The following is a 6,128-nucleotide window of genomic DNA, read 5'->3' on the forward strand; positions in this document are numbered from 1 at the left end:
GGCCCGCACCACGCACGGCTGGACACGAGCATTGTCCGTGCAGCATCCACGCAGACGTACCGGTTCCCTAAATTTTGTGGTCCGATAGATTGCGTCGAACTGTCCGTCCGGAGCATGCGCAGCCGGTCTGCGTATCCACACAAACAGATTCATACAGGTCAGGTCTTCATGACCGATAGATAACCTGCTGGAGATGCTCTAAAAACTAATGGAAGTGAGAGTGGTGATAGTACAATTCTGCCATGATCATTCTGGACTGGCTGGTAGATAGTGCCCGCATGATACTAGATCTTTGAACTGAGATGCGAGGTGGATCGAGAGGATCTTGCGAGTGATTGCTTTGCTTCGTCCGTACCGCACCTAACTAATTGGTAGAGCAGGGCAGGTAACCAACATCGAACTCATCAATGTGTCAATTGCGATGGATCCGGGGAAGTGCATGCTCGCAACGTTTAGAGGTCCACGTTTCACATGGCCGCAAGGTTTGAATACCCGACCAAAATATCAAGAGCAGCACCCTCTCCCGTGTTGCCCCATTTTAGGCTGCACCGGAGCGCCCAACCCTAGCAGCGGCTGCCCCCCCCTCTCTCTCCCCCTCTCAGGGACGGAGATAAGGGGGGACGAGGGGGGGCTTAGTCATCCCCATGATTTGGATTTTATGAAGAACACTACTTACTAGGACTTTAATTTTTTGCTGATTTACCTTACTCTGCCCCTCATGAAGTTTGCAACACCATTTTGCCCCCCTCAAGGTCGAAAGCTGGCTTCGTCCCTGCCCCCTCTCCCTCTTGCCTTCGTCAAAAGACGTAGTGGAACAAAGCTCGCGCCGCCGCCGATGGGCAGGGATTCTCCCCCGTTGCGCCTCGTCGTAGGGGGGGGGGGGGGGGGCTCTGTGGGATTTTGTGGGCATGTGTGGTTTGCGGCCATCGGGGCATGATGTTGGTGCGCGGAGCTCTACTCCGGCATGCTGCGTGGAAGCTGCAGCCGTGGTGGTTGGCCAGCATGGGGGCCTCCTCCCTCGATACCATGTCGGTCGTGCTGGTGGACTCAGCGGCGACATCGAGGTGTTGAGGCGGCAACATTGCAATCTGACGAGGGCGAGGCGCTGCTCCAAGGCTTGGTGTGAAGGGATGGCAGGCGCACGTTTGGCCGATCCTGAGATTTCGAGGGCCCGGGGCAAGACTAGAAATTAGGGCCCTTAATAAATTAATTAATGTTATGATAGTTGGATAAAAAAGTACTAATACCAGCAGCAGCTCTGTTCCGACGGCCAAGTTTGTTGGCATCCTGCGGTCGAGAACTTCATGGCTTTTTCACTATTCTCTTTGGGGTCCTTTGTATTCAAGTACATGTCCTTTTTTAACCGTTCGGTTTTTTTTTTTGAACCAATTTACAAGTTGTGTTCCCACCACTAAAATTAAGTCCTTTGGGACCCGATACTTGTTCAGAAAAAAAAAACCAAAATTGGTTCTTGCATGCTGACAAGGAAAGCTCGTAGTAGTGAGCGAAGTTGTACGGTACACATGTAATCCAACAGGACACTGCAGGCGAAGCACTTCAGGTTGCACAGCATGGCGATTGGCGCTGATGACCCGCAAGTTTGCAACAATGCTAAAAGCCCTCCACTCCCTACCGACCCCACTTATTATCCCAACGGTCGACCATGACGATAACAAAGAAACAAATTTCTATGCTCACAAATAAGAACCCCATGGATACTTCCCCCTCTCGCGATAACCCACATCCCCTCCCTATCCGGCCTCTCTCCTCCTTGTCCAAGAGGCTACGATGGCCGGTGACTAGGGAAGGGAGGGAGGTTCGGTTACTTTCTCTTTCATTCGTTTGCAGGTTTAGTATCTCAAATAATGTAGATCTAGTGTTTGTGTTCATTTTCTCCCTCCATGTGGTGTCCCTCGTGGCCACAGTGAGGGGAGATCAAGCCCCTCTTGGTTGATGCTCCTTCTCCCCCGTGCTCCTATCCTAGAAGGCGCTCATCTCACTAGTCCCCTCGGCTAGGAGTTCCAGCACTTGCTGTGGAGGTAGGCTATGGTCGGCGAGGCCATCGTTGCCAAGACCACGGTGCAAGAATATGGAGTTGGGGGAGGGCCGGTAATACTATCTTGTGCTACCTCGTACCTGGAGCTCCTCCCGATGACTGCGATTTCAAGACCTCATCGATGTGCTCAAAGCCAATGGCGTCCACCTTATCTTCAAGGTCTCCCTTTGCAATCTAACGACCAAGCAGTTGAAGGTTTTCTGCATATGGGGTTCGAATCGTTTTTTGCGCTTATTCATCTGCGTGGAATTGGTGATGAAGGTTATGAAGTTGGTGCATTTCATTAGGACACACACCTAGGAGGTCCAACTAAGGCATGTTCTTGGAATTTTGGGAGATCAAATTATAATTTTTTTTCTCAAAGATGGTTCTGGTTTTTGAGGTTGATCAACGATGTGTCGCCACAACATCAATCCGTCTTCTAGACTGTGTTGCGTTGCCATCATGGTGGTGGCGAAAAGCTCAGATTATGTATGTTTGGAGATTTGGGGTGGCATAATTGAGGAGGGTGCTTTAAGTTTTCATTTGGCCTCAATGCATATCAATTGAACAAGTTCATCCTAAAAGCTACATGCAAACTAGTTGCACTTGCTTGTCACTGGCACATGATCGTATTGTTGAAGACACAGTCTTTACGCTGTCCGAGTTGTGTCACCGGAGGTGGACGACAACTCCTCCATTGTTGATCTTCAGATGTAAGTGCGAGGACACTCTGAGTTTAAGGTCGGTGAAGGTTATTCGACCTCGTGTGAATATTCCACATATACCTTGGGAGAGCCACCCAGGGGGCATGAACTGGATTGCACCTCTATCAATACCCTCGAAGACTGCATATGCGGAAATTTTGAATCCAAGTTATCGATGGATGAAGCGAACAAAGTATGGTTTCATTTGCGATCTTCTGCATCTTCGTGAGTGTAGATCATGTTATTGTATTGCGCAGTTACGCCCTTATCTTTCTTGCTCTACTATTGAGAGCCACGTAACTAGTATGTACCAAGATCCCAAATGTCAATATATCTAGCTTTGTTTAAAGAATTACCATCAATACATCACCACTGCAATCAAATTCTAGTACCCTGTTCATTTAAAAAAAAAAAACTACTTCCTCTCTTCCGATGAATAAAGTTTTTTTTTTTGAAAAGTCAAGCCAAGTAAAGTTTAATCAAACTTTCAGAAAAAACTATCAATAAATATAATATATAATAGATATCATATAAAAATATATTTCATGATATATCTAATAATATTTATTTTATAGTTAGCTTATCTTGTAAATTTTTCTAAAAGTTTGATCGAACTTCATGTAGTTTGATTTTTTCAAAAATTACATAGGGCATATTCATTGAAACAAAGGTTTGGCTCCCCTCCGACCGGAGCCCGGAGGGAGTAGCACCTCAATGAGTTTTCAATGAGATAAAGAATGCATGCCTATTACAATAATGGACCCCACAAACCGGAAGTACAGTTCAAAGCAACTGTCTCGGATGGAAAAGAAGCAGCAAATTTCGTGATGCAGATGCAGTTTTGCCATGATCAATCCACTCAAATTTGGCTACACACGCACAATCCGACTATACTAATCAGGGCACCATCATCAGCCATGTACAAAAAAAAACACACCATCAGCAGAAGATCCAACGGGCCACGCACTAATCTGGAGGGATCCTCTGAACAAACGAATGAAACCAAGTCACAACCCAACAAAAGTCCAAGTCACACACTAATCTGTTGTCTGTCGTGAAGTCAAGTCACTGGCTGACGGCGCCGCCTTCCGACACGGCGGGCGAGTCGGAGACGGCGGAGGACTCGTCCATGGACGACTCGCGCGACGGCGACGACGCGCCGCCGCAGGACGCCGCGCGGACCTCGTCGATCATCCGCACGACGTGCGCCACCTTGGGCCGCTGGCCGGGCTCGGCCGCCGCGCAGCTCAGCGCCAGCTGCAGCATGGCCACCATCTCCTCCTCGATGCCCTTGTCCTTCATCAGCTCCAGGTCGAACACCTCCGACGTCCACTCCTCCCGCACCACCGACTGCACCCACCGCGGCAGCTCCTCCGCCGCCTCGCCGCCCGGGACCCGCCCCGTGAGGAGCTCCAGGAGCACCACCCCGAACGCGTACACGTCCCCCTTCTGCGACGCCCACGGCCGCGACGGGGGCGCCTCCGGCGCGCGGTACCCCGCCGAGCTCGACGACGAGCCGCTCAGCTGCGCCAGCCCGCAGTCCGCCAGCCGCGCCTCGCCGGACCGGTCGATGAGGATGTTGGTGCTCTTGACGTTGCCGTGCGCCAGCTTCGGCGACCCGCTCCCGGCGCGCCGGCTCGCGTGGTGGATGAAGGCCAGCCCGCGCGCCGCGCCCGCCGCAATGTGCACCCGCGCCGCCCAGTGCAGCGGCGTGCGCCCTGGGCCTCGGTTACCTGCGTGCGACGACAGACGTTTCGACATTCAATTTACCAGCAACAACGACATCAAGTGTTCGACGAAATTAATGGCGAGAGGAAGGTGAAGAATTACCGTGGAGGAGGGAGAAGAGGCTGCCGTTGGGCATGAACTCGTAGACGAGCAGCTTCTCGTCGCGGGCGTAGTAATACGCGTTGAGCGGCACGACGTTGGGGTGGCGGAGCCGGCCGAGCACGGCCATGTGGTGCTCGAACTCCTTCTTGCTCCCCGCCGACGCCGACCCGGGCGCCGCGTCGCGGAGCCGCTTGACGGCCACGACGCTGCCGTCGTCGAGCACGGCCTTGTACGCGGTCCCGCAGCCGCCCTTGCCGAGCATCTCGGCGGACGCGCGCAGCAGCTCCTCCAGCTCGAACCGCCTCCCGCCGCCGCCGGGCTCTTCCAAAAACACCATCTTGCCCCGCTCGAACGCGCCAGCACCGGCCGCCGCGACGGCCCCCGTGGCGCCGTACGGGCTGGAGGAGAACACGATCTTCTCCCCCTCGCGGTGGCGCCGCCCGGAGAGGCGCGGCCAGAAGTAGCAGAAGAGGAGTCCCGCCACGAGCCCGACCACCGCGAAGTCCGCGGCCACAATCGCCGCCACGGCCCCGCGGCTCATCCTCCCCTTGCTTTCCGCCGGCTTCGACGAGGGCGACGACGCCGCCATGGCCGCGGCCGGGGGGCACGTGGAGGACGTGTTTGATTCCACGCATGGCGGGAGGGGAGTGCCGCAGAGGGCGGCATTCCCGCCGAACGCGGCGGCGGGGAACGCGGACATGGCCACCGGAATCTTCCCGGAGAGGAGGTTGTTGGACACGTTGAAGTCCTGGAGCCTCGGCAGCGCAATGCGGTCGACCCCGCCGGTCAGCCGGTTCGAGTCGAGCCTCAAGGTGAGCAGCCTGTCGAGCCGGCTGAGGTCCGGGGGCACGGCGCCGGAGAGGTTGTTGAAGGAGAGGTCGAGGCGGTAGAGCCGGTAGAGCGCGCCGAGCGAGCGCGGGATCTCGCCGGAGAGCGCGTTGCGGGAGAGGAAGAGCAGCTTGAGCCCGAGCAGCGGGGAGAGGTCCGGGACGGCGCCGGAGAGCGCGTTGCCCTTGAGGCTGAGCACGCGGAGCGCGTCGAGGGCGGCGAGCGGCCGGAGCGCGTCCGCGCCGGACAGGCCCAGCCCCTCGAGCACCAGCCGCGTCACGCGGCCGCCGCCGCAGGTGACGCCGCGCCACGCCGGGGTGCCGCACGGGGACGGGGTGGTGGAGAGGTTCCAGCTCGTGAGGGTGCCCGACCGGTCCGCGGCGAGGCGGAATTCGGTGAGTGCCGCGGCGTCGGAGTCCAGCGAGGCGGCATTGGCGTGGACGGAGACGGCGAGCAGCAGCAAGGCAGTGCAGGTGGTGCTGGAAAGCAGCATTCTTTTTCCGCTCCGGTGGTCTGGGTGTGGCGGAGTGGTCGCTGGGAACCGAAGTAGCAAAGCGGACAAGCGCAAGAGGAAGGGGGTAGTGGCTGTCTGATCTGAATCTCTGTGTTGGCCCTTTCTTTTCGCTCTCATCTATCTTGGCCTTGGCCAGCTTTTACAACACCACAGTAAAAGTAGCTCACTGCTCACTGCTCACTGCTCACTGCGGCGTCAGGGCTAGGCTCGTGCA

General features: G+C 55.6%; 1 protein-coding gene across 1 annotated transcript; it reads right to left on the bottom strand.

Annotated features, from left to right (window-relative positions):
- Positions 1–3,807: 3,807 nt before the first annotated feature.
- Positions 3,808–5,893, bottom strand: LOC124664440 (probable leucine-rich repeat receptor-like protein kinase At1g68400). The gene is made up of 2 exons (XM_047201960.1): positions 4,573–5,893; positions 3,808–4,475 (listed from the first exon to the last, which is right to left on the bottom strand). The coding sequence occupies exons 1-2, from the start codon at positions 5,891–5,893 to the stop codon at positions 3,808–3,810; spliced, it is 1,989 nt and encodes a 662-aa protein (XP_047057916.1).
- Positions 5,894–6,128: the final 235 nt, after the last annotated feature.

The sequence above is a fragment of the Lolium rigidum genome, chromosome 6 (assembly GCF_022539505.1).
Source record: "Lolium rigidum isolate FL_2022 chromosome 6, APGP_CSIRO_Lrig_0.1, whole genome shotgun sequence".
In the NCBI taxonomy this organism is placed as follows: domain Eukaryota; kingdom Viridiplantae; phylum Streptophyta; class Magnoliopsida; order Poales; family Poaceae; genus Lolium; species Lolium rigidum.

Coding starts and splice junctions, on each gene's coding strand:
- LOC124664440 (XM_047201960.1), bottom strand. CDS start 5,893: ATGCTGCTTTCCAGCACCACCTGCACTGCCTTGCTGCTGCTCGCCGTC. Junction 4,476..4,572: donor CCTCTTCTCCCTCCTCCACG/GTAATTCTTCAC, acceptor CGTCGCACGCAG/GTAACCGAGGCCCAGGGCGC.